The sequence below is a fragment of the Mus musculus genome, chromosome 9 (assembly GCF_000001635.26).
Source record: "Mus musculus strain C57BL/6J chromosome 9, GRCm38.p6 C57BL/6J".
NCBI lineage: Eukaryota > Metazoa > Chordata > Mammalia > Rodentia > Muridae > Mus > Mus musculus.
Window position 1 is genome coordinate 118,772,835 of NC_000075.6, and position 26,903 is coordinate 118,799,737.

A 26,903-nucleotide genomic window follows, 5' to 3' on the forward strand; every position below is an offset into this window, starting at 1 on the left:
AATGCCTTACAATTGTATCTCGTGGAGGCATTTCCCCAACTGAAGCTCCTTTCTCTGTGATAACTCCAGCTGTGTCAAGTTGACACAAAATCAGCCAGTACAAGCAGTAAAGGTGTTTGGTTCCCAGTGGTCACTCTGTGTGGCTCACAAACTCCTGTAACATCAGCTCAGGGTATCTGTCACCCTTTCCTGGCTTCCAAGAGCACCTGCACACATGTGCATATGCACACACACATACACACACACACATACATGTAAATAATAAAAATCTTAAGTGACCTGTTAAGCAATGCTATGGTTCAAACAGAAGGCATGTTAGCCTGGGATTTGGGGTGACTGGATGAACACAAGGAAGAGGAGGGCCTGGGTAGCGGATGATTGTCTGTTAAGTTAAAGCCATGTGCTCCCAGCTTGGCCTCTGTGGAAAAGAACATGTAGTCAAGACTACATTGGCTCTAATGCAAAATCACGTAGACATAACAACATGAACACTTCTTATAGATTTTGGTCTCTGCCTCCAAGCCAGTTCATAGCAAAAACAAAGACGTCATCAGAGTGACTGGATTGTAGATGAATAATAGTTCTCTTAAAACTTAAATCTCTTAGTATCTTTTTTAAATTGCTGAGCTGGGAGAGATTGCAGAACTTAATGAAACAAGAATTTGCTGTGCATTACTCGAAATGCAGAGGTCAGCAATAGTGTCGTGGCCCGAATGCCCCAGTGCCAGTGGCCCCAGCTGCTTTGGGATCATGTAATAGAAAGTTTGGGAGTAGGGAAGATGGTTGAGTGTCTAAGGGGCTTGCCACACAGGCATTGGAAGGTAGGGATGGGAAGAGCGAGCTGGCTAAAGAGACTCGCCATATTGGCAAGCTTTGAATTTGATTAAGATACTCTGTCTCAGCTGCTGGAGAGATGGCTCCGTGGTTAAGAGCACTGACTGCTCTTCAGAGGATCTGGGCTCAATTCCCAGCACCAACACGGCAGCTCACAACCATCTGTGACTCCAGCTCCAAGGGACCTGACACCCGCACACAGACACATGTGCAGACAAAATACCAATGCACATAAAGTAAAATTAATCAATTATTATTTTTTTAAAAAAAAGCCCAGCAGTGGTGGTGCACACCTTTAATCCCAGCACTTGGGAGGCAGAGGCAGGTGGATCTCTGAGTTTGAGGCCAGCCTGGTCTACAGAGTAAGTCCCAGGACAGCCAGGGATACACAGAAAAACCCTGTCTCAAAAAACCAAAAACCAAAACCAAAAAAAAAGATGTTCTACCTCAGTGAATAAAGTGGGAGAGAAACTAAGGATGACTCCCAATGTCAACCCTGTGTCTCCATGTGTAGGCACTCCTTTCCACCCCCATACTTGAGCCTACACACACACACACACACACACACACACACACACGAGAACTGACATTGACAAAGGAAAAGAGAATTCCCGGACCCACCTAGACACATGAAATCAGAAACTTATGGGATGACACATGGCTTTTAATAAGTTGACCACTGATCCTGACACAGCTAGTTTGGGACCTGCAGCAGTAGCCGAGCTAAGAGTAGCAGTTTGCCTGTGAGATAGGAAGGAGTGGGGGGAGTGGGGGGGGGGAGGAGCTGTGGTTAGTCAGTCCTTATCTGGTGTCAGGAATTCAGTGGGACAATGCATTCATCTGGTAAACTGAGTTGTCACATCAGTATGCTTTCTAGAGACACAGAAATAATCACCAAGATAAAGACAAGCAGATGCTTATAACAGTGCTTTCCCTTCAAAGAGACCCGGCATGGGATGTGTGGGGTGGAGAGAGAGTAATCTAACTTTTTTTTTTCTACCATGTCATTCTCTGGTTGAAATTAAAATAAAAGAAAAATATTGTTCTTAGATTGGAAGGATTGCCCAGGAGCCTGAGACTTTCTAGGGAAGCCGTTCTTGCTTATTCTTCTTTGCCTGATTATGAAAAACAACAAAATCGAGTCGGCTTAGCCATCTCCACCAGCCCTCCATGTGGCTTCCAGATGTTGGCTCTATCAAAGAGAAAAGCAATGGGGCAGCTAGCAAGGGCCACTCCAGGAAGCAGGGCTCAGGCACTATCTCTGTCACCGAGAGCTCAAATAGGACACAGTAGTACACGGATACCCCTCACTCCCACCCCCACCCCTGTCAGTCCCCCCAGGCTCAGCCCGAACAGCTTCTCACCTAGATGGTGCACCACACCTGTGTCCCTGAATAGCCCCTCTACGGCTTTCCTCTCAGAGTCAACAGGACCTCGAACGGTGGTGCCCTGATCCTTCAGTGCTCTCCAGGGTCACCCACACACTTCAGTCCAGCCACCCCCATACTTCCTGTGCTCTTCCAGCCTTGGGCCCTGCTGGCCCCTCTTCTGTGAAGGTTTCCATCCTACTCTTCTCAAGGCCAGGCTTTGTGTTTGAGGTTTCACCCTGAATGTGACTACCTCAGAGATCCATCTCAGCTCCCCCAACTCAGCTTCCTGTCTGCTCTGTCTATGAGCTCCATCACAATGAATTCTATCCAATGACTTGATCATCGCCTACACTAGATAGAAGCCCAGGGAGTGCAGAGATCTTCCTTCTCTCATTAGCTATTAACCCCCAACACCTACCTCCAAACCTGGTCTCACGTGAGTCTCTCCACAGAAAGAGCCCTTGTGAAGGAACAAAAACCTATGCCATTCTGCAAGGCTGCTGCTCAAAGACATAGGATATGCTGTGAGCTCCCACTGGGATTCCCTCCTTAACCAGTTTGTGCTGTGATTTGCAGTGATTTTTGCCACAGGAATGTGTGTGTGTGTGTCTATTTTTCAAACCATCAAGCAGAGGAAATGGTGAAAGAGAAGTTGTTTCTCTCTGGCATTTTGTCTTAGCCACGTAAAGGTAGAGGAGAGGGGGTGGGGAGAAGTCAACACTGGGTTTGGTAGCTCAGTAGGCAGAGTGCTTACCTAGCATGTATGAGGACCTGGGTTCAATCCCTTTTACCATGGAAACCAAGTGTAGTGACTGAATGTCTATAATCCCAGTCCTCAAAAGGTGGAGGCAAGAGGGTTGGAAGCTCAAGGTCACCCTTGGCTACATAGCAAGCTCAAGGCCAGGCTGAGGTAGAAAAAATACTGTCCATTACTATTCTGTTTTTAAAAGGTCATGGGTGCACACCTTTAATCCCAGAACTCAGGTGGACTTCTGTGAGTTCAAAGCTATCCTGGTCTACACAGAGAGTGCCAGGCCAGGCCAAGTCAGACTGCTCTCCATAGAGTTCCAGGTCAGTCAAGGCTCCATAGTGAGACCCTGTCTTAAAACAGCACCAGCAAAATGAACCGATTGTGCTTCCTCCATCTGGACAACACTTCTGAAACCATCCTGCACTCTTACCATGGGCCTCATGCCTCATGCCTCATGGATCTTACTGTTGTTTTGTTGTTGTTGTGGTGGTGGTGGGTTTTTTGTTTTTGTTTTTGTTTTTGTTTTTGTTTTTGTTTTTGTTTTTGTTTTTGTTTTGAGACAGGGTTTCTCTGTATAGCCCTGGCTGTCCTGGAACTCACTCTGTAGACCAGGCTGGCCTCGAACTCAGAAATCCGCCTGCCTCTGCCTCCGGAGTGCTGGGATTAAAGGCGTGCGCCACCATGCCTGGCTTTTTTTTTTTTTTTTTTTTTTTTTGGTTACTGTTGGGTTTTATTAAAATAAAATAGAAACCAAATTGGAACTGAGCAACCTATTCTTAGATTAGGGCAATTATACAACGCTAAATCCCATGCCAGGTGTGGTGGTTTGAATAAGAATGGCCCCTTAGTAACTATGATCAGGAAGTAGCACCATTTGGGAAGGGCTAGGAGGCGGGCCTTCTTGGAGTAGGTGTGGCCTTGCTAGAGGAAGCATGTCACTGGGGCTGGGCTTTGAAGTTTCCAAAGCCCAAGCTAGCCCTGGTTTCTTCTCTTCCTCTCTGCCCATGAATCATGCCGTAGCTCTCAGCTACTATTCTGGCACCTGCCTGTGTGCCACCACACTCCTTGGCACCATGGCAATGGACAAAACTGAGATGGTAACCAGGCCCTCAGTTAAATGTCTTGGTCATGGTGTCCCTTCACAGCAATAGAACAATGATTAAGACACCAGATGACAAAGGATCATATAACACTTGCACCTAACTGGGGCCTCTCATACCTGGAGCAGTACTGTGGGGGAGCACCAAGTCCTAAATGTCACATCTGTGGTCCTGGCAAATACTACAGTATGAAGCAGACACCTGCTGGGAAGTCACACATGGTGTATCAGACTACATCTTGCTTGTTTGCCTTTAAGTAGAGCCTTCTTGATTAGCCCCTTTGGGTGGGATTTGAAACACATTTACTCAACCCAACCCAATTATCAAAGGCTTCAGCCTGGGACTTGGTTGCCTTAGCAACCGAATATACAGTGTACAGCCCATGTCCATAATTGTAGTTTAATCTAAAAGAAGTATTGCCTCTCTAAGAAACTGGCCCTTCTCTGATCCTAACAGACACATTTAATACTTATCCTTCCTGTTACCTGAGAAGGAGGGATTTTTCTAGTATGGCTGTGGCAGTAGAAATGGGTCCCAGGAGGCCGGAGCAGCTGGAGCCACCCAGTGAGTTCCCAACCCCTCACTTCCATGTCCCGGTCGCTGTGGTCGCTGCTTTGGCACCACGAGAAAAACTCACAACCCTGCCTCAGAGGCAGATGCCATCCGAACCAGATGCATCCTTCCCAAACCACAGCCCAAAGGTGGTAAAGACTTCATTAGCTACATATTAAACAGTAGGAGTCAGCAGGCCCCAGCCTGTGGCCAAGTCTGTTTTTGTAAAATAAAAAAAAAAAAAAAATTAAAAAAAGGTTGCTTGCGGTAGTTGGCAGGGAAGGTGGATCAGTGGCAAAAAAGCTTGCTGCACAAACATGAGAAACACATTCATACCCAAGAACCCGTATAAATCCTGGATGTGACTGGTGGCCCACCTGTAATTCCAGCCCTCACAAGGCATGAATAGACAGGCAATCCTCTGAACAGGCTGCCTAGGGAGGCCGGTCACGTATGTGAGTTGTAGGTCTCCTAAGATACCTCGCCTCAAAGAATAGGTAGAAGAGTGATCAACGATTACTCCCAGCATCACCTCTGGCCTCCACACGCATGTCCACATACATGCAAGCATGTATAAACACACACCTGAAACACACATGAAAACAGAAAAAGGATTCTCACCTATGCCCATGCCTATGCACAGACAGTTACTGCATGGTGCGTTTGTCTGTGGAGTCACTGGAAGCAAGACAGCAAAGATCACAAACGCAATGACGTCCAATTTCACTCTTCCCAGCCAAAATTTGCTAGCCCCATCTTTTTAAAAAATCCAGTAAGGATACAATGAGAAATGAGAAAAGGGATTTTCTGGATGAAAGTGTAATCCCCAGGGGTACCCAGGGTGAAGAGCCGGGTGAGGAAGAAGCCCCAAGAAGAACCTGAGCTGGAGGCTGCTGGGCGCGCTGGCCCTCAGCCTCAGGAGTCTGAGACAGGAAGCGATTATCTCTGGAGAGAGGTTTTAGCTTCTCGAAACAAGGAGAGATGAGCTCGACCCGCATGGCTGGGAAGGCTGCTTCCAGGGAAGTGAGCAGTCAGGGCCATGAAGACCTGCAGGTAGAGGCTGGAGGGCAAGAGAGGAGACTCCAGCCACACCCAGTGTAGCCTGGTCTGACAGAAGTGCCACACTTGGGTTTTCCAGAGGATTTTGGGTGCAGGTAAAAGTAACTTGACAGGTTCCTCAGGGACCAAACTTACAGCTGTTGGGATTGCTACCTGAGAGGAACACTGTAGCTGGGCCCTTACCTTACAGCCATACTCTCTGTGCTTCATGCCAAGGAGAAATTTCTCATTATTCCTGGAAACTCTGTCCTCATCCAGCCTGTTGAAGCTGTGGTGTGCCAGCCGTCTTACCTCCCAGAGATGATTCCTAGGAAACAAATTGGCCATTTTCCCAGAAGAGACTGGTCCAGGTCCAGGCACGGGAATCAAATTTCAACCTCAGCATACAAATGTGTGGACATGTGTGACCAATGTGTGTATATGCACACACACACACACACACACACACACACACACACACACACACCACTTATTGGGTACAGGACTCTTGATTTAATAGTAAATTGCTGTTTTGATCCTTAAAGCAACTGCTTTCCTAACTTACTAAGGGGCTTGACTCAGTCCAGGTTCTAAATCATGCATCCTGCTCTTGTGTCCGGTGTTCCTGACTCTAGGAAGAATACTGGGCTGGCAGAGTGTTCAGTGAACACTCTGCTATCAGACTGTTAAATCTATCGCTGCACAAAAGAAAAGAAAAGAAAAAAACTCAGAAATTTGGCTCCCATTAGGAGTCAAGGATCTTATATGTTGCACCATTTCTTTTTTAATTTACCTGCTGATGGTTGTTTCCATATTGTTGCTCTTGAGAACACTGATGTAATAAGTGTAAGAATATAGCCATCTCCTCAAGGTGCATGTAAACTCCACATGCACACACATGTGAACATGCACATACCCATGTGCACACACATGCACATGTTAATAAAAGACCTTATCTGTAATTACTGTAAAGAGACTAAACCCATGCAAATAAAAACATATAGTGATGGAATAGGTTAAAATAACAGAATATCAAACTATCTGCCAGAAATTCACTTCTGGTCCAACAGTGTACATATGGGCAGGAAAAAGCCTACATAAATGTTAACCAAAGAAAAGCAAGCATAGCTCCCTCACACATACAGACTTAAAGTAGACGTTAAGAGCAAGAACTGTCTCTGAAGGCAGTGAAGGTCTTTACATAGTAATAAAAGTGTCAGAGGGGCTATCAACATGTTATCTCTCACATCAGAAAAGTTACATACATAAAACAAATACTGACAGACCTGAAAAGGGACATAGGCAGTAACACAAAACTCAACCCTGGCACCTTACTTTCAACTATGGGTAGATAGAGGTTCTACACAGAAGACTGCTGTCTTCCTTACTATTCTACTGTAAAAGGATAACACGATCAAGGCAAACTTAGAAAAGAAATCATTTGACCAGGGGCTTGCTTACAGTTTCAGAGTCCAGGACCATCATGGCAGAAAGCACAGAGCCAGGCAGGCAGGCAGGCCAGCAGGCCAGCAGGCAGGTGCCAAGGCCAGGCTTGACATCAGGAGGGTTCATTGAGGCAGGCAGTGAAAAGGGGTATGGTGTTAGCAAGTGGGGTCAGCTGACAGTCTGATGACAGCAACAGGCAATTTACAGGGTCTGCACTACTGATGTAACAAAACTTAACTATCTGGGACTGGCAAGAACACTCAGTACGAAGCTCTGAACTCTTGTAATTTGTAAGTGTCCATATGTATAGGCAGACAGACAGATATACATTTGGTGGATGGCACAGAGCCCCAAAGCCACAGCTATACATTTGGTGGATGGGGCTGAGCCCCAAAAGTCACACACTATTCCTTCTCTCTGGTGAGTTATATCTTCTTAGACCAAAATTCTTTATAAAATTACTTCATAGATAAAATGTTATACAAAGAGAGAGTTACAGAAAGATGTCAATAGTAACTTCAAAGCAGTGCTTCATTCTCTAAGCTCATTACAAGTTCAAAACAACAGTTTCGCATGGCCTTGCTTTATCATGGTGTACACCTGTGGCTTCATCCTTGGACCTGACTCAGAGTGAATGTTTTTCCCTGATCACAAATCTGTCCCAAGCCTATATCTCTTCTTAGTGTAATTATGAAGGCTCATTGTACTATGCAGCCTTTGCTTACTATTCTGTGAGGAGGTGGCGCATTCTATTCGTGATTCTAACTTTATTGCATCTGTCTGGCAAAACAACTAAAACCATCTCCTTAAGCGTTTGTCTTAAAATTCTTTGAATCAAATGTGGATTTCTATAAAGTCATTAGTTCATCTAAACAGCATTAATTCATGAAAGTTCATCTTCATGTTGATCAGCAGGAAATTTTCCCAATAGGGTGTCCTGATGCCCAGGAATCATTAGGCTGTGTAATAATAACAGGAAAGGCATATCAGCAGTAAGAAGCAATCCTGGGATGAAGTCTCTGAAGCTGTGCCTCTCAAGAATGCACCCATCACAGCCATGTAAAACCGTGGGCTATCTCCAGGAAACTCATTTGCTTGCCATAGCCTTTACCTGGACGGCTTTTGGAAGGCAGGCAAGCAGGCAGGGCACTAGAGCAGTAGTAGCTAAGGACTTACATCTTCAAGCATAAGGCAGAAAGAGATTGAGACAGGAACTGTTGTGAGCTTTTAAAACCTCAAAGCGTACCCCCTGTGACATACCTCCTCCTCCAACAAAGCCACACCTCCTAATCCTTCCTAAACAATCTACCAAATGGGACCCAAACATTTAGATGGCCTGTGGGGATTTGGGTGTGTGTGGGGGGGGGTGCATTCTCATTCAAAACACAACCAACAAAGGAACAAAACAGTTAGGCAGCATTGTAGATCAATAGACCCAATAGACATGCACAGAATGTTCCACCCAACAAAAGATCACCCAATGACCACCCATCTTCTACAACGCACAAGGAACAGTCTCCACAATAGACTTCACGTGAAAACACAAATCTCAGCAAAGCTTGAATCATACCAAATGTTTTTTTTTTCTGACCACAATGGGTTAAAATTAAAAAATCAACAACAGAGGAAAAATGAGGGAAATGGTGAATCTGCTTACAGATTTTTCATTTGGCAGGGCTTGGTCAAGCCACCTCATCTCTCTGTACAGAGCAAGTTCTCACCAGAGACTCTCAAGTCCCTGACAGCTCTACTCCTATGACAAGTCCATCACGTGGGAACCTCTTTACAAAAACCTGGGGTTTCCTTGGCTCAAAGTAGCTAAGTTCCAAGAACAAATAACTAGGAGAAAGCCCTGTTGCTTTTTATGTAGTTGGCTTAGAAGTCATATAGTACAGCTTTTATTGTAGCCACAGACCCTGCTGGTCAGCAGGGAAGCAGTCATTAGTGTGTGCTTCTCTGTGGGAGGCACTCTCTTATAGCGTTGTAAGGAGCATAATGGGGGAGACATTTCTGAGCAGATCCTTGAAAAATACCTTAGTCTACCCTGAAGCAGGTTCACATCTACTCCTCTTTCACCATCAATTAGGAAGTCTCATGGTGCCTACTTGTTTAAACTGTAAAATTTGAGGGGGGTCTTTCCAAAGATGGGTAGTAGGGTCTAAGAGCTGAGTTGTCAGAGGTTGGAAGGACAGGGTCCCAAACTTGAAGTATGTTTGTCACAGGATAGATTGAGATCCCATTCTCTCCTCAGTTCTTACCTCTGTCAGTTGCCACCTCTGAAGCCACCTCTTCCCATCACCACTCCTGGTGCCACCTCTCCCACTCCCATACTTCATCCCATGCTGTCTACAAAAGGCTCACTTTCAATCAAGGGTGCACCCAGGGATGGAAAGAGTTCATGAGACAAAGCTGGAGTAGCTTTGCCTTAGGGAACATAGACTGAGTCAGGTCCTCCTGTCACTAGAGGCAAAGTCATTACACGGTTATTCAAAGGTTCCAACCAACAAGCAGACTCCAGGTTTATAATAAATATACACCTGAAATTGGAAGAGCCCGCTGTCTCACTTGCCTGTAAAGTAAGATCAGGAATGGTTTTTTGATGTCTGTTTTTTTGAGGACCTGATGTTATATGATTGAGAGGATGAATCTAAAGGAAAATAGAAGGTAAAATTATCAATGTAAGGTCAATTGAAAGGCCTCAGCAGGGCCATAGGCTTGCCTATGATGGACTGGCAAGCTTAAGTTTCATCATCTTGTTAAGGATGCCTTTATCCTCATCCTTGCCCTTCCCTTCATCTCACTTAAACATCTGCACATCTCTCCTGTTCTCCCCTTGGTGGTGATGAGGTATCACAGACGTCTTTTATTGAAGCTACACTGGAATTTGGCCTTTCCCTTGCTTCAGTAGGGTCCAAAAGAACACAGGAAACTGCTCTTTCCCCCAAGACTTCCATGATAATTAAGAAAGGGAATGTTGGCTGGGACACTTTATTCTTTTAGAAATGTGGCATGCGATTATGAATTTCCATGGGCAAAACTACCCTGTCTAGTAGAGTCTAGACTTTCTATTAGCCAACAGGCTTGCTGGAGTCCCTACTGGCACTGTGAGAGGCCATGTGGACTGGTAGTGTGTAAGGGAACAAACTGCCTAGAACTGTGCTTGGGTAGGAGGGGAAAACCTCACCGACTTGAACAGGATCCTTGAAGGTGTTTGAAGGTTGATAAATCAGAGCTAGTGAAGAGCAATGGGCTCTCCTTTACAAATCCTCCCGAAATGGTAAAACAATGGGAGCTATGGAGCACCCCATTGCCTAGTAGGGAGGACATTTTCCATAGATCAGAACATCAGAGAGATGGAGACCACAATGAGACCACAGTGCTCACATCCTCCTACTCTGAAGGAATTGCAGCCTCAGCTACTGTTGCTTCCCATCACGTGACCAACCTTCATAGGCAGGCCCACACTCCAGAGCATCCCTGGAACCTGAGCCACTTCTAACCCACTGAGTTTGAGGCCCTGAACTGAGTGGAGCTTTGACTGCCGAGGGCCAGCTCCGGTGAGAGAAACAACGTTCTCTGCTTACCTCTGACTGCTAAAATCATCCCTGTCATCTTGCATTCTCAGCCCTAAGGCCTCTGGGACAAATAATTCAACATGGCCTGAGTGCTTGTGCAGAAAATGGTTCAAGGAAAGACTTTGTTCCTCCCCAAGAGAGATCCTAGAAGAGATGAAGAGACTGGTGTCTCAGGATACCTCACACAGATGGCTGGTCACTGATGTCTTAGACCAGCATGTGCTGAAAGGCATCTGTCATGCATGGCCATGCCTGGCTTTTCTAGAGTGCTAGGTGTGCAAACTGAGGCGTTGAGGCTGGGCACAGGGAAGTGTTCTTACCTACTGAGCCATTTCCCCAGCCCCACCTGCATGCCTCCAGAAACAACTCCAGGAAGCACTCAGTCATCTGAGCATTAGAACAAGTGATATGCTCATGGCCTTGGGACCACTGTTGACAGGGATTTCTTGGAACCTTGAGGAAGTCCCCTCCACACATCCAGGGGCTGACTTCCTGGGGTTGGGGGAAAGTGCCTGGAGGGTGCTGGTTTGCAAGTAGGTGGTTGGCCATTATTTTTGTTCGTTTAAATTTTGTACCAACACCCGCCTCTTCTCTCCCACAGACAGTTTTTGAAAGGAATTGCCAATCTGAGGACTGTGCTGCCGACCTGCAGCTTCGGGGGAAACTCCTGCTTTCCAGGTACCGTTCCTTCATGCCAATGTCCTAAGAACCTGCTCTCTTTTGATGCTACACCACAAACCTGGAAGTTCAGATTTCCCCCAACAAAAAAGAAATAAGCAGTGTGGATGAGTTAGGATATTTCTGTGAGTTGGTTTTAGAATGTATGCTATAAATACTAATTTAATAGCAGATATTACCAGAGGGATTAGCTGAGGTACCGTTTGCAATTCCATCCCATCTCACAACAGACTGGCTGATCCTTATGATTTCGATGTTTATTTATGTGTTGGGGCGGGACTTGACATTTATTACCTTGTATTACATTGCACTATGGGAAACTGCCAGCATTTGACCTTTGGGGATGGTTTCATGTGACTTAAGGTAGTATTATTTGAAGATCTCTTTCATCTTTTTTTCCCCTGGCATTTAACAGTAGTGTCTGTTTTAGCAGTGAACAGTTTCTGAGGCAGGAAGGGGTGAGGGAAGGGGGCAGCCGGCCTGGCGTTGCAAGCAAACAGTCTCTTTATTATTTCAGGCCTTCCTCCCATGGTCTGCAAGTCCCCCCTGGCCAGGGATGAACCAGACCAAAGCCTTCTGTTTCCCCTTTGCCAACCCTTTATTTTAGACTTCTCTTAGAATGACAGTACTTATCCTGAATCAGCCACAGGGCACACAATGGTTTCCTTTTGTAACACGCCTTCTGAAAGATTATAGTAGCTTTGGGGCCAAGAACCCCCTCTGCAAGATCTGTAGCCACTTTTCAAACAAGTATCAGTGTGGATAGATACTGTGTAAAATGTTTCATTGTGTACTCGCCCTTACCTAAAACATTGAGAGTTAAGTTTGGATCAGTGATGACAGACAGCTAGGACCTTTCTTTTTCTTTTTCCTTAGTTTTCTTCCTTCCTTCCTTTCCTTCTTTTCTTTAAAGCTAGTCTTACGTAGCCCAGGTTGGCCTCTAACCCCCGTCTGTTTCAGCCTCTAGGTGGCTGGATTACAAATGGTGTATCACTATGCCTGGATCAACTGCTACAACGTTTTCTTTTTTCTGTGTGTTTGTGGGCGTAGGAGCCAGAGGTCTCCATCAGATGTGACAGTGTCCGGGCTATACAGCTGTTTTCTGAGATAGGGCTCTCTTACTGGCTGATTGACTAGGCTGTCCTGCAGTATCACCTGCCTCTCTCTCCACAGTTAGACTTACTAGTGTGCAGCACCATGCCTGGCTTTTTATATAGGTTCTTGGAGCAGACTGGAGGTCTCATATCTCCATGATGAGCACTCTATCCACTGAGCCATAGCCTCAGTCCCACACTCTTATTTGGGGTGTTTAATAATATTTTATTCATCAAAGGAAAATCAAACTGAGATTCCATTCTTTACTTGGAGTATACCTGAGAAGGTAGCATAAGCTCCAAGACCCCACCCCCAAGTATACACACACACACACACACACACACACACACACACACACACACACACACGCTTTCCCTGCTACGTACATCTTAGATGCTAATTGGCTTTGGTTCAGTTCTGGAAGAAGTGGTGGCTTAAAGTAGCACATGCTTTTCTAAGCTTGGGAAATTGCTTTAGACGCATAGAGTGGGTAATAGGGTTGTTTAACAGTAAGAAGAGCCTCCTGGGGTGGTTAGAGACATCAATTTTAAAGAAGGTTCATAAATTATCAGCTCATTCATTTTAATTTTAGGTGTGTCTTCCAAAAATGTGTTTTAGGGAAAGTACGTGAGTTTCTTTTTATGTTGAGCTGGACCATAAATGCTGGGGTTTATTTTGGATCATAGAAGACTCCATGTGGTAGGAAAATATCCACTTGATCCACGGTTAAACATTGCTAGGAAAGTTCTGGCGCCCTTGCTGGCCATTTGTTAATTGTGCTTTCTGTGTAGCAAGATGGAAAACTCGAGGATTGTGGTCAGCAAAGCACTTTTGGCTGAAGTTGCTTCCCTTTCTGGCCTTTCAAGAGTGTTGTCGTCGAGGCATGGCAAGAAAAACCCAAGGATGTGATAGAAGTACCTGTGAAATCTTAAAAATATGGTCACCTAAACAACAGCGATGCCAGTTGACATCCCAGTGTGGGTGCAAACAATCAGACAAGCCCCACCCCAGCATAAATTGCTATAGGCAATTAATGGCTGCTGAGAAAGAGAGAATCAGCAAGAATCAGCCTTGTCCAGGGACTGAACACCTACAAATAATACTAAGTGTATGTGTGTGTGTGTGTGTGTTTGTGTGTATGAGAGAGAGAGAGAGAGAGAGAGAGACAGAGAGAGAGAGAGAGAGAGAGAGAGAGAGAGACAGGGAGACAGAAACAGAGACAAAGACAGGGAGGAAGGGAGAGACAAAAAGGGACGATCTTAGTGGCACTCATGGTGACTGTTTCTTCTTATCCTGTGCAGGTCATCTGTAGCTTGGTTACATTCAGCTGTACCTTAAGTCATTCACCGTGCAGCTGAGTCTGCTGAGGGCTAGATCCCATGTCTGGCTGTCCCAGCTTCCCTCTGCTCTTCCATTGTCCCTCTGGAGCAAGTAGGCTCGGGTAGGCCCTCTCAAAGAATGTCAAATTTATTTGAAGCCAGCATAAACAAGCAATGGCTCCTCAGGCCTGGGCTCAGAACTGGAACACTGTGACTTCGAGCTTGTTCTATTTCCTACTGCCCCTCACATGGCCAAACTCAAACTCAATGGCTAGAAAAAAATTTCTGCCTCTTTACTGAGTGGATTTCAAATTTTATGGGAAAGGGCATGAAGATAGCCAGAGGAAAGAAGAGTTACCCATGATGTGATTTACCTGCTCCCTATGGGGCAGAGTAGCCTCATCTCTCATCCTGAAACTGTAACAATTTCAAGGTGAATATGATAGTTTGTATATGTTTGGACCAGGGAGTGGCACTAATGGAGGTGTGGGCTTGTTGGAGTAGGTGTATCTCTGTGGGTGTGGGCATACAGCCCTGACACTGGATGAGATCTCTGAAGCTCAGAGCAGTGTTCTTAGGGCTCTGAGCCAATAGTTAGGAATTAGGTATTGTCCTACAGGACCCATGGTCTCTTTCCATGGCCATATCTCCCATGAAAGAAACCTTTGTGGTGCTCTTAAAGCCCCTGCGTTCCCACAGGAGGTGTCAGGGAAACACACCCATTCATAACCGGGTGAGCGGAGACGTGAAACCAAACCACAGACTCTTCCGAGCCAGGCACATGAGGAAGGACACGGCCAGAAAGCTGTGATGGGAGCCAGGCTCGAGACTGGATTCACTGTAGTTTACAGCCTCGAGGCACAGGAAGTTTTACTTGTTATTGAATAACCTCTCTCTATCCGTTATTGCCTGAAGTGTAATGCATACACATTTCTTTTTTAAGCAGCTACTATGAACAGCTGCAGAAATGAATGGGATGTGGACCCTACCCTCCTGGTCTGTAGTCCAGGCAGGATAGGGCCGAGAGATTGGTGGTAGGTGTGAGGTGGATAGGCTCTCATAGAGAAGTGGCTCTAGAAGCCTCACATCAAGGGGAGTAGAGGTAACTGAAGCACTCTGGGTAAAGAGAGGATGTGCACAGAGGTCTTCGCTTACATGAAGAACTGCTGTGTCTAGAGTTGGAGAGCTGGTTAGGAGCGAGATGAGGCAGAAGGAACAGAGGAATTGGACCACCATGTACCCATGAGTTGGGGCTGAAGCCAGGGAAGGATACAGAAGTCCCAGAAGAGGAGCATAATCCTAACAGGATTCAGCAAGCTACGCCCCAGGGCCTGGGGTATAGGATATTGGGGTGGTAAGGGGCCTTTGGTCTCCTGCACTCAAAAACAGCATGTTCCACCTGGAGCTTTGAGCCTGTTTCTCTTCCCATCATCTAAATTCCGACTTTCCTGGCAAAGGTCTGAGGCATAGATACCAACTGTCTTGAGAGTATGGGGATAGACCTGGGGGGGGTGGGGAGAGGGGCTGCTGGGGTTATCACCATTATGGTGCCCCTGGTTTCACCAGGGAGTTTTAGATAGAGCTTTGGTCTCTCACACATCGTTAGAGGGAATTTTAGATAGAGCTTTGGTCTCTCACACATCGGTAGAACCTAGCTGTCATGTTCTATGCCCTCACTGTAGGAAGCTGAAGCACAGCCATATAGGAAGCATGCCTGCAATGGCTGGGCAGACTGTGGAGTTTGTGTCTTATGGCAGTAGATGGATGTGCTAGAGACATGGCTCTCTCTTTAAGAGTGTTTATTGCTCTTACAGAGGACTCAAGTTCAGTTCCCAGCTCACAGCTGACTATAACTTCAACTCTGCCTGGCGTGGTGGCGAAAGCCTTTAATCCCAGCAATCGGGAGGCAGAAGCAGGCAGATTTCTGAGTTCGAGGCCAGCCTGGTCTACAAAGTGAGTTCCAGGACAGTCAGGGCTACACAGAGAAACCCTGTCTCGAAAAAACAAAAAACAAACAAACAAACAAAAAACTTCAACTCCATGGTATTAGACACCCTCTTCCTGCCTCTTTGGACACCTCTATTCATGCCTGTCCCCCTCCCTGTGTCAACACACACACACACACACACACACACACACACACACTAATGTCTTTAAAAGAAAGTAGAGTATGATAGGAGTTTGGCCAGATTAGATCAGACTTAAAGCAAATAAAAGCAGGTCTATTGGGAGGCAGCTATTAGTGGGGCTTACTGATCTCACAGGTGGAGGTCAGTGACATCACACATCTGGGCTAAAGCAAGGCGTCTTTATAGAGCTTAGGCGAGGAGTGATGACGTACCAGCTGGGACCTAGGATGGTGTCCATATATGGTCAAAACTGAGCACCTAGGGAGGCATTCTCAGTTGGGTTGCGGGAAACTCGGAGATGAGAAATGATGCTGTTTTAGCCCGGAGTTTTCTCTAAACGGAGGGATTGGAGGCAGCGGAGTTTTCTCTGTGTGGGCGGGGCTAAGGGAAGGAAGGCAGATGGGGGTTTCTCAGGCCTGTGCAGGGGATGAGCCGGGCTTCCAGCCAAAGAGAGGAGAAAATGTTGGAGTGTGTGGGTTATCCAGAATGGCCAGGGATAATGGCTTTGTCTGCCCAAGATCATGGATTTAGATGGCATTTTCCTCCTGTTTTGCCTTTTGAGACAGGGACTCACTAAGAAGCCCAGGCAGGGCTCAACCTGGCAACCTTCCACTTCAACCTCCCCAGTGGCTGGCATTACATGTGTTTGCCACTCTGTCCCGGTTGGATGTCACTTTTCTCTGCATAGGACATGTGTTCCTGAAGGTCTGTTGTCACTTAGCCATCCAACTCTTGAATGAAAACTCTGAGATTTAATAGGCTTGAGCCTGGTTCTAAGACATGCCATCCACAAATACCCGGAAACAGGGATGAAATTGTCCCAGAGTTTTCCATGAAACAGAGCTGTCAATTCCATTCATATAAAGATCTGACTGCCTGTCTGGGTACCCTCAGCACCTAAGAGGGCATCAGATGTGAGCACAAGAAGAGAAATAGAAAGTAAAGTACTTGGTGACAGTTGAGATGAAAGCCTTTTCATTTCTTTTTGACGTATCCCACCATGCATAGTGGACCACCTGAAGGCTTTCTTAACAGCCAACCCCCATTAAAAGTTAAGGTCCTTGAAAAGACCACGGCTGGACAGTGGTGACGCATGCCTCTACTCCCAGCACTCAAGAGGCAGAGACAGGCTGATCCCTGTGAGTTCGAGGACAGCCATGGCCACACAGAGATCCCATCTTGAAAAACAAAACAAAACACCTTGGAATATTTGCAAAGCCCAAACCATTTTCAGCCATGGAATTATACTCTGGCTGTAAGCTTGGTCATGCTGCTTTCATGGGGATTTGGAGAGTGTGTTTCCCTAAACCACTTCCTGGCTGGAAGATAGCTCGCTCCATCCATAAAGGACCAGCTTGTAGAGAGGACCACCCACCTCAAGAGCATCCATACTTAGAAACAAAGTGTACTCCTTCTCAAATGTGGTCGGAATCATCAACTACAGAACAGAAGTGAGATTTTTCTTCTTTATTGGGCACCTACTATGTACTAGGTACCCTATTTATCGAGCACCTACTATGCACTAGGTCCCTTACAAAGTTCAGCCATTAAGTGCACTGACTATTCTTCCAGAGGACCTGGGTTCAGTTCCCAGTACCCACACAGAGGATCATTACCATCTGGAACTCCAGTCCTAGGGGATCCAATACCTTCTTCTGGTCTCCATGGGCACCAGCCATGCACTGGATACAAACACATATACACGGGCATAACACCCTACTCAAAAAATTAAAAAATTAATAAAGGTCTCAGTGTACACAAAGATTCTGTGACATCTTAACCTGCTGTATCACTATGGATGGGTATTTAGTTTCTATATGACTTTGTCTCTTCAGCTTAAAAATGGAGAAATGACTGCTGCCCTGAGTTCATATGTATTTCCCTGATTCAAAAAGTGTCTGGTGAGCCAGGTGTGGCAGATGACACACCTTTAATTTTAGCACTCAGGAGGTAGAGGCAGGGGAATATCTGTGAGTTTGGGGCCAGTCTGGCCTACATAATGAGTTCCAGGATGGTCAAAGGCTTTATAGGAAGAGATCCTGACTCTAAATAAATAAATAAATAAATAAATAAATAAATAAATAAGTGCCTGGGATATATCGAGCAGTCAGCAAGTGAGTCAGAGCCACCTTGCTCTCAGAACAATTTTGAGAAGTAAATATGTCCGTGCGGCCTCTGGAAAAGCACCGAGTCTGAGCTTGGAAAGCATTGCTCCAGACTCAAGCTTTAGGGAAAACTTAAAACTACAAGACCCAGACGTATGGAAACCACTCACCTGAGGGCAAAGCAAAACCTAAATGGTGGAGAAAAAAACACTTGGTGGTGGCTCCCAAGCTCTGTATTCTGTCATTTTGACTAATGTCCTTTGTCTTCATGGCCAGTATATCTTGGGGAACCTGGCCTAGCTCAAAGATGAAATGACTTGGAAATTCTCTTGTGTTTTGTTGTTGTATGTATATATGTTTGTTTTCCTGTGTGTTGCAGCTGGGGATGGGAGGGAGTCTGCTACCCAAAGAACTGACCCCATTTCTTGGTTAGATGCACACAAAGTATTGAGGGCGCCTTTTGTGCACATACACAGCAGGCATCCATCTCAATGAAGAACTTCACAGACAGCCCTCCCCACTGTTGAGATCATGGTGGATACACTCCAGCTTCTCCCTGGATGGTAGAGAATAAGGATCCTTAGCAGGGCACTGAAGGAGAATGGAGGCAGTAACCATAGCAACCAGAAGGGTTGATAGCATGCACACATTGAACTACCCATCCCCCCGAGATGCTTGCCTAATAAAATTTTATTTGGTGGTATTTTCCTTGGCTTTCAAATACAGCCAGACATAGGAGGTTTCTGCGTCAGTCTCTCCAGTGGGGATGTGATGACAAGGACCATTGTCCTAATAACCAGACTGAAGCAAATGACTGACTTATCTAAAGAACACTGCCACAGAGCCTCAACATCTTTCCATCTCAGCCCTGCCTTCTCGAAGATTTTTGCAGGTTATTGCATCTCCTGCCATTAAATACTAGACTCACCATGGCAGGGCAGACTTGTCACTGTGAAAAGAACCAAATTTTGAAGCTGTGCGGTGGTGACTTTGTTTTCTGTAAGCATGCACTCTTTCCTCCTCCCCAAGCTTTCCCTTATCCTGCATACTCTTTCCCTGCTTTGATGCAAGCCACCCGGGGGAACCAGAGGTGGATGCAGATGCCCTGCTTGTTCTCATAAACAGCTACACACGGGAAAACTCAGTCTTTTTGTTTGTCCCCAGTGGCCAGAGGCCACCCCTACCCTCTGAGCCAAAAGTGAAGCTTGGGTAAAACATGGAATGAGCATAAATCATAGTTCATTCCTACGGGACGGAATTCATAAGACTCCCAGATTTCATGAACCTCGGTCCTTGACCCCCTTCCAGGTGGTCTCAATCTGAGCATGACGAGCTGGGTGGATGCCATGGACACCACACCCAGGTCCCTCCTGTGCCAATGAGTAGAACATGCTGCCGTGATGAACCCATTGCCTCCTCAGGTTCACAGAATCTCCGTGGCCTCCTCTCCCCAATCCTTAACCAATAGGGTTGTAGTATACAGAAGCTTAGCCCCTTAAGTACAGATTAACTAGATGGCACAGTTGATATCGCTCAAGTTCTTGTGAGCCTCCAAGACCTAGGACCACAGCCTTGCCCAGGCTGCTTCCCTGGTTCTTATGAAGCCATCCAATCGCTGAGACTCAGGTTCTACATCCTCAGAGCCTGCATAGAAATGCTTAGAAGTCACACATCGTGCCTACTTGAATACTCCTTCCTCTCCTGGATATGCAGAAGTCTTTTGTAGAACTCTGAATTTCAGAAAGAAATATAATCCAGTTGACTTATGGGTTATGGTGGGACGTTGCATGTGGGCTTTTTATTTGTCTTAGAAATGGAGGGGTGTGGTAGGGGAGGCTCCTTCAGGTAAGTTCACGGGACTTGGATTGTAGGATTGCCTCCTGGTGCTTATTCCCAGGGACTTTGGGACTGTCCAGATCCACAGGATACAGGAAAAGGACCACCCTTGTGGGAGATGCTGCTGCCATGGGAGGGAGCACAGGTGCCCACTACTGGGAACCATCAGCTTTGCCCGGAGCCTCAGACATTTTCTTCAGAAAACTTTCTATCGTGATGAGGTTTGAACAAGGAGGCAATGGCACTGTCTCCATTAGTAGCTATTTTTCTTCAAGGGGGAAAAAGAACAAATTTTAAAAAGGTTTTTTTTTTTTTGAATATTTTTCCTCTAGTATGGAAACATGCAAACCATCTGACCTCCTAAACCAAAAGCGAGAGACTTCTCAGTTGTATTCCTCTTGCTCCCAGGGTTCAGGAAGAGTGGGGCTTGTTAAAGCAGGGGTGCTTAAATTGGGGTAAAGAGGGCCAGCTCTAATTGCTGACTCCTTGTAGTTACACACGCCTTTTAGAAATTCCTTCTCGACCAGCGGTGGTGGCTCACGCCTTTAATCCCAGTGCTCAGGAGACAGAGGCAGGCAGATCTCTGTGGGTTGGAGGCCAGCCTTGTCTAGAGTGAGTTACAGGACAGCCAGGCCTGCTTGAGAATTCCTGTTGGGGGTGGGGAGAAAAGAAAAAAGAGTCCCCTCCCCCTCATCTTTCTTCCCAGCATCCATGGCTGGGCACGCCCTCCCCACCTCCTCTCCCTCCATTGGGCACGCCCTCCCCACCTCCTCTCCTTCCATTGGGCGCGCCCTCCCCACCTCCTCTCCCTCCATTGGGCACGCCCTCCCCACCTCCTCTCCTTCCATTGGGCGCGCCCTCCCCACCTCCTCTCCCTCCATTGGGCGCGCCCTCCCCACCTCCTCTCCTTCCATTGGGCACGCCCTCCCCACCTCCTCTCCCTCCATCACAGCCTCGCCTCCTCCAAACAGTCTTCACGGTCACTTCCCACGGAGCAGGCGCCTCCTTAGTCTGAGCCCCATGCCCTGTTGTGATCCACGCTGGAATTCCTAGCGTCTGTGAGCTGAGACAGGAAAATAATCGCATCTTGGTTTTCATTGACATCAAAGAGAAAGTTAGTATTTTATCCAAATGTGGCTGCGGCACCCTCGACAGTGACGTGAGCAGGAATTGGAACCTTGTCACACACAGAAAGGACTGGTGTCCTGAGATAATACTGTAGATATTTTGAAACGCCGTTTGTCCCTACCTGAGAGTTGTGGTTGTCAAATCCATTCCCACATCTTATCATTTACTGTGTTATTTTAGGAAGCATAATGGGGCTAGATCACACATTTGTTCAATATGGTTTATCATGTTTTTTTTTTTTTTTTTTTTTTTGCATGCTTGACTTCATTATCCTACTTTGAGTTTCATGGTTATTTTAAGAAGGGTCCTTTTGGGTCACTACACTGCCAACAGGATGTAGCAGCACAAAACCAGGTTAGAAATGTGTCCTAGACATTTTCCCTGCACATGGGTAAATATTTGACGTGAGAAAAGCACATTCAGGGTAGCTGGGAGGCAGCCACAGTATTGTAATATCTAGAACCGGGTCTTCTCTGGAAGGTTCAGTCATTTCTTAGTAATGTATAGCCAAACTTAAAAGCCACAGTACTTCCCCGGTGGCTCCCAGCAACACCTATGGTGACATCTATACTCATTTTTGGTTTTCATTAAGGACACAGGGAATTCCACCAGAGCGCCTGTGGGCTCAAAGAGGAGAGAATTGCTATGGTGGCACGTAAGGGCAGCCACACTGTGGACATGTGGTGGGGCCACCTGTGTGGCTAGAGTTGCCTAGCATGTACCTGTCACACTGCAGAGCCTCGGGGACCCAGAGACCAGGGGGGAGGAAAGAGCTTGTGGCTCAAGCTCCCATGTGGCTGCCTCACCTCACAGCAGGAAAGACATACAATTAGGGAAGCTTGTCATTCATTTTAGCCTGTTGTGATTGACGTCACCCATCGGTGATATCATTGTGCCCTGAGAGAGTTACTTGTCAAAGGCATCATGGTCTTTTTTAGTCATCAGGCAACATGCTTATCCAAGCAGTGCAAGTGTGTCTGACAGTGTGGCGTGGCTATGAGCCTTTGACTGAGACAGGCATCCTACATGGGCCCCTCCTCCCTCAAGGCAGGAGTCCTCCAAACAGCCAAATCTTGAGAACTCCCCTGCCTCTGACCCATCCCCCCACCAAAGCATTCAGTCCTTAATCCAGTGGTTACAGGGAGTGAACCTGATTCATCCCAGATGTCCCAAGACTTCATGATTACAGTAACTCCTAAGGTAAAAGCTGAGGAGCTCTGAACTTCTGTTATCAGGGAACCAGTATTGCTTTCAGCAGTTATACAGATGGGACAAGAAGCTCTTGAGCCATTTAGAGGGACCAGGAGACAGGGTTGGGGGTGGGTTGCCTCCTCTGGCTTGCTGTGTTTCCTCGATAGAAGAAACAAGGTTGTTGGAGCAAGTCCTGGCTTGACCATTACTGAGTAGCCGAATGAGCTGGTGCTAGGGCAGAGTCCTCAGGGATGTGAGCACATTACAGTAATGTGGACAGGCTGTCCTTCTCTGTCCCTTTCATGTCTCCTCAGTTAATGCCTTTACTTTCACTATTCAGACATAATACTGGAACAGATGGGTTTAATATGAGGAAGGGAAAAAGTATTTCTACCTTGGTATAAATGGACTTTCAGCTCAGATATTCAGTCTTAGGAGCCATCTTCCTGACACACTGCCAAGGATCAGTGAGATGCCTTACAGAGCCCTCGATTCCAGCTGGAGCTAATTACCATGAGGGTCCATTCCACGAGACTGGAAAGGATTAACAGAGCATGGCCAGATGCATAGCCCAGCCCATTCTGTGCAGCATAGCCCACGGCTGGAGAAAGTTCGAATTTACATATGTACATGGTATAGTCTATTTAATGATAGTGGTTTGGGTTTATGCATTGTTGAGGATATAAAAGTCATAAATATGGCCAGGTAGTGGTCTTTAAAGGCGCATGCCTTTAGTCCCAGCACTTAAGATGCAGAGGCAGGCGAATCTCTGAGTTCAAGGCTAGCCTGATCTACAGAGTGAGTTCTAGGACAGCCAGAACTTCACAGAGAAACCCTGTCTCAAAACAAGAAAAACAAATTCATAAGTATGAAAGCTGTATTCATCCTCCATTATCTTTAAAGTATATGTCTCAGAAACTAGTAGAAAATGCCTGAAACTATAATAAAATAAGGTTTAAAATAAAATTTAAACCTTATAAATCATATATATATATACACATATATATGAATGATGTATTAGAGTGACCTACAGGTTATGGTCCAACTATTCCAACAGTGGCTATATCCCAATAGAAAGTCCAAGAATCCAATATTTGTTCAGTCCACAAGTCCATATGTCTCAGCTGGTCTTGTCTTCAGTATATGCCAGAGTCTTGAACAAGAATGCTCTAATGTCAGTGAAGGTCAGTGAGAGAGGTGGCACACAAAGACCAAAGGCTTCCTTCCTCCTGGCCCTTTATAGGCATGGCCCAGATCTAAGGTGGGTCTTCCTACCTCAAAAAAATCTGGATTTAGGGTGTGTCTTCCCGCCTTAAATTATTCAATCAAGAAAAATCCTTCACAGGTGTACCCAGATGTTTTGATTTTAGATTTTAGTCCAGATGTAGTCAAGTTGACAACCACGAATAGCTGTCACATAAACCATGTTTTCTTTCTATATGCACAAGTTAGACAGGTAAATTACTAACAATAGACCAGAGTAACTATAATAATATGCTACAATAAAAACGTTATTATTATAGGATTAGTATTGATGTCCTATTTAAGGCTGTTTTATGTAGAACATGAAAATTGACACTTGAAGACACAGACTGACAGTGAAGCCCTGCCTCCCAGCCAGCAACATTGTGACTTGAATGTGAAGTGTCCCCCACAGGCCTAAATATTCGAATGCTCAGTCCCCAGCTGGTGCCAGTGCTGGGGAGATTATGGAACCTTTATAAAACCTTTAGGTGCGTAGCCTTGCACAGGGGCAGGCTTCAGGGATTATAGCTCTATCTTATTTCTGGTTGTTACTCTCTCAGCTCCCAGTGTGATCTCATGCTGGGACATAGAGACAGTCAGATCCCTGGAACTCAATGGCCAGGCAGATCAGCCAACTCAGTGAGTTCTAGGCCAGTTGGAGACCCTGTCTCAAAAAGCAAGGTAGATGGCTCCCGGGGAATGGATGACATCTAAGGTTGACCTCTGACTGCCATCCTACAAACACACGTACATGCACTACTTAAATATACAAACAAGAGAAGGGAACTATGATACCTGGGAGGTACCCTTGTGGAAGTCATCCATGGACCACAGAGGTTAAAGGTTATGTGTTATCCAGAGCCTGGGGCTCCTTCCAGAGGAGCCTGGATCCCTCTTTTTCAGAAGTAACAGGATTAACTAGTGTCTGCATCTTCCTAGTGACAGGTTTCCCCCCAGACAGAATCCTTGCTACCTAGATCCCTTTTCTCCCAGTCCTGAGTTTCTGGCCTTGTTCCTGATATCAGAAACTGCATCTCTTCCACCCATCAATGTTGCTTGGAATGGGTACCACCTCCCACTGCTACAACACCCTCATCCAGGGACTGTCTGGAGTCAGTGCACAGATATTCCTTATCCCAAATGGGATAACTTGAGGCTGTGCTTTTCAAGGTCCCAGGCACCCAGAGAGGTCACTGGCTTCATGCCACGACCCTCACCGTTGCCTACTTCTTAGTATAGCCTTCCCTGTGTGAGTTTTGGAGATCTCTCCTGAAATACTACTTGCTTCAAACCTGTCTCTTTTTAGGGTAGCCCATGCTAAGATGTTCCTGTTCTCCCAAAGCTCTAAGGCTCACCTTCTTATCACATGTGTCAAGTGGTAGTCTCTTGCCTGACGGGTAAGCCTTGGACATCAGATTTAAGTAAAATTTAAAAATTACATTGTGGGGGAAATCCACTTGGATGCGTTCTTGTCTTGCCATTTCTCAACACTTACAAGGCTACTTAAGATATTTTGTAACTTTTTCATGCACCATATTTTGGTCATATTCTTTCTACTCCCCCAGCCCCCTCCCTACCCACCCCACTTAATAATTTACAAGAGGGTTTTGAAGAAATTGGCACTATCACTGTGGTTTTTCTTTTTGGTATTGGGATTAAACCTAAAGCCTTACATATGCTAGGTAAGCTTTCTACCCCTCAGCCACATCTCCAGGCTTCAGTGAGGGGTGTGTGTGTGTGTGTGTGTATGTGTGTGTGTGTATGTGTGTGTGTGTGTATGTGTGTGTGTATGTGTGTGTGTGTATGTGTGTGTGTGTGTATGTGTGTGTGTGTATGTGTGTGTGTGTGTATGTGTGTGTGTATGTGTGTGTGTGTATGTGTGTGTGTGTATGTGTGTGTGTGTATGTGTGTGTGTGTATGTGTGTGTGTGTGTGTATGTGTGTGTGTGTGTGTGTGTGTGTATGTGTGTGTGTGTGTGTGTGTGTGTAGTAACCAATCTGATTTACATGAGTATAATTGACTGGGACGTACTTAGTGGTTGTGCAGTTAGCATCTTTCACTTACCCGTTGATGCTGGTAGCAAGAGGAAAGCATGATCTCTGGCATGTAGCTTTTACTTCCACGTAAGATCACAGCTGAGATCTTTAGGAACATTGAAAAATATCCAGTGATGGAAAAAATCCATCACCAACGTCCTTCAGCCTCCTCAGGTTCTTCCTGTTGAATCTTTAGAACAACTTATCTGGAAAGAAGTGGAGTTTTCATCCATGAGGATTCAGCATAAGTCGTTGATATATGCATCAAGTCCACCCCAGTAAGGAACTTTGGATGGTCTTCATGCTGGATGGAAGGAATGAGGCCGAAAAATAAGTGTAGCAAAAAATCTGGGACTTCACACAACTCCCAGTTGGCTACCAGTACTGCCTGACATTGGGAACAGTGAATGAATTCATGCTAAAGAATTAGGGACCCCATAATACATTCCGAAGGTAGCTGCTTTAACATGTCTTAGTAGGGCTGCAGAGAACGCTGACTGATCTTCTGGAGGTCCCAGGTTCAATTCCAAGCAATCACGTGGTCACAATTGTCTGTGACTCTAGTTCCAGGGGATCTGACATCCTCTTCTGGCCTCCACGGGCACTAGGTGTGCACACAGCACACACAGAGGCAGGCAGGCAAAATACCCACACAGAACAAACGATGCAAAGATATATTAAAGAGGAATTTTCAATAAAAAAAAAATAAGCAATGTGTGTCCATCGAGCTATGAAAGTGTAGAAGATGAGGCTTACGGAAAGGGTGCGATTCAAATCTTTTGGTGGCTGTTAATGATCCCTTTCATTAGAAAGGGCAGCGAAGGGCCTGTGTGCAAAGGAGCATGACCCACTTAAAAGGCTGCACAAGCAAATTAGAATTAATGGGAAAATCTATCAGAGGATAAAATTCCTTGAAAATTAGAAAGATTGTTCTTCAATAAATAAACAAGCACCCATGGAATGTCTGGCACACAAACTGTGCACGATTGTTTTAAACTCTTGGCAGGCGTGTCTGCGCAGCAGGTCTTCACAGAGGCCTGTTCTATTTGAACGTCATTAAAAGAACCTTTCTCGCCAGAGCCCTTCCTGATATGATGGGCTTTATTATACAAGAGTGGCAGCATGGATGGCTAAGGACATTTGACACTAGCTCTAGCTCAGACCCAGCAGGGCTGGGTGACCTCCGCTGATTGGGTCCTCTCTCAGACTCAGCTTCTCCCTCCGGAAAATGTCCAGATTAAGCTGATGGTCTGCTGCCTGCTTCGGGGTGCTTGTCTGCCGTTCAGTGAGGGCTCATAGAACTCCCTCAGGAGAGGCCAGCCTCTGACACCCCACTGAAAGATTAAACGACCAACACATCAGGTCCAGGCCGATCTTCCTAATTGTCAGGGAATTATATCCCCTTAGAAACTTGTGCTGGAACCAATTCTGACCCTGGGAGTGTAAGGATGAGCAGACGGAAACAAAGGCTCCTT

At 46.0% G+C, this 26,903-nt stretch overlaps 1 protein-coding gene across 3 annotated transcripts in view; it reads left to right on the top strand.

The window, feature by feature from the left end:
- Positions 1 to 26,903, top strand: part of Itga9 (integrin alpha 9) — a 294,295-nt gene that overhangs the window by 166,126 nt on the left and 101,266 nt on the right. For all 3 annotated transcript variants that reach the window (NM_133721.2, XM_006511918.4, NM_001113514.1), the window contains one exon: positions 11,268 to 11,344. In NM_133721.2, coding sequence (NP_598482.2) covers positions 11,268 to 11,344 — 77 coding nt within the window. The remainder of the gene's footprint in view (positions 1 to 11,267; positions 11,345 to 26,903) is intronic.